The 1571-nt window shown below is 71.2% G+C and overlaps 1 protein-coding gene across 1 annotated transcript in view; it reads left to right on the top strand.

Annotated features, from left to right (window-relative positions):
• DCAF15 (DDB1 and CUL4 associated factor 15) overlaps positions 1 to 1571 on the top strand; it is a 5681-nt gene that overhangs the window by 2287 nt on the left and 1823 nt on the right. Inside the window, exons 3-8 of the mRNA XM_085321182.1 lie at positions 24 to 121; positions 216 to 351; positions 470 to 576; positions 684 to 823; positions 911 to 1081; positions 1168 to 1307. Of these exons, the coding sequence (XP_085177308.1) occupies positions 24 to 121; positions 216 to 351; positions 470 to 576; positions 684 to 823; positions 911 to 1081; positions 1168 to 1307 (792 nt within the window). The remainder of the gene's footprint in view (positions 1 to 23; positions 122 to 215; positions 352 to 469; positions 577 to 683; positions 824 to 910; positions 1082 to 1167; positions 1308 to 1571) is intronic.

Genomic DNA, 1571 nt, shown 5'->3' with positions numbered 1-1571 from the left:
ACTGCGCCGTCCCCCCTCCCCAGATCAGCGGACAGCTCTCGCCCCGGCTCTTCCGCAAGCTGCCGCCGCGGGTGTGCGTCTCCCTGAAGAACATCGTGGACGAGGATTTCCTGTGCGCGGGGTGAGGCGCGCCGGCCGGCTCCTCCGAGGGCTCCCGGGAGCGCGGGCCYGCCTGGCCGCGCTGCAGCTCCCTCCCTCTCTCCCTCCCGCTCCAGGCACATCTTCCTCGGCTTTTCTAAGTGCGGTCGCTACGTCCTGTCTTACACCAGCAACAGCGGCGACGACGACTTCTCCTTCTACATCTACCACCTCTACTGGTGGGAGTTCAACGTCCACAGCAAGCTCAAGCTGGTACTCGCTCCCCGTTCCTTGGCCCAGCCGCCGCTCCGGAGCGCAGCCGGGCGCCCGCGGGGGCTGCAGGCGGCCGGCGCCGTCCCTCCCGTCGCCCAGGCCGCTCTCCCTCCTCCAGGTGCGCCAGGTCCGCCTGTTCCAGGACGAGGAGATCTACAGYGACCTGTACCTGACGGTGTGCGAGTGGCCCAGCGACTCCTCCAAGGTCATCGTCTTCGGCTTCAAGTGAGCGYGCGAGAGAAGGGCTGGCAGCGGGGGGCTCGTGGGGCGGCCGCCGGCCCGCTGGGATGGGGGGCGGCTCGGCCCTCACCGCCACCCCCCGCCTCCGGCAGCACRCGCTCCGCCAACGGGCTCCTCGTCAACATGATGATGATGAGCGACGAGAACCACCGGGACATCTACATCAGCGCGGTGGCGATGCCGCCCGTCGTGCACTGCCCCGCCTGCCACGACATGGCGCTGGCCTACCCGGGTGAGCGACGGTCGCCCGCTGTCTGTCCGTCCATCCATCTATCCCCTCTCTCCCGCCCTCCTCTGCCCTAACGAGCTCCGTCCGCAGGCGACCCGCACGCCCACTGCCTGCAGCACGGCTTCATGCTGCACACCAAGTACCAGGTGGTGTACCCCTTCCCCACCTTCCAGCCGGCCTTCCAGCTCAAGAAGGACCAGGTCGTGCTGCTCAACACCAGCTACTCGCTCGTGGCCTGCGCCGTCTCCGTGCGCGCGGCAGGTAGGCGCCGTGGGGCAGGGGCAGAAGGGGTCCGGCCGCCGCCGCCGCCGCCCTGACCCGCCCCGTTCCTTCCCTGCCTCCCACAGGCGACGGCGGTTTCTGCCAGATCCTCTACGAGAGGAGGAGCCAGCCGCAGGCCTGGCGCCGGGCGGGTGCCGGGGCCGCGCCGGGGCCGTGCCACGCGCTCACCGCCACGGGCCGCACGGTGGAGGGGTCGGGGGCGCAGGTGAGGCGCAGGTAGTGCTTGGTGACGTCCTGGCACGTGCCCAGGATCTTGAGCTCGTTCCAGTCGAGGCCCTCGGCGGCGGCGGCGGCGGCGGCGCCCGGCAGCGGCAGCACCAGCGGCTCCGGCCGCAGCTTCTTGCCGTGGCCGTGCTGGAACCGCGCCGCCCGCCGCTGCTTCTTGAACTCCTTCTCGGGGTCCTCGTAGTCCATCGCGGCGCGCTTGCGGCTCCGCTTCGAGGGGCCCTGGTCGTGCCTGGGCGAGCGG

Source organism: Rhea americana, unplaced genomic scaffold (genome assembly GCF_003343005.1).
Source record: "Rhea americana isolate MKP2758 unplaced genomic scaffold, rheAme1 scaffold_681, whole genome shotgun sequence".
NCBI classification, from domain to species: Eukaryota; Metazoa; Chordata; class Aves; order Rheiformes; family Rheidae; genus Rhea; species Rhea americana.
This window is presented reverse-complemented; position numbering and strand designations above follow the sequence as displayed.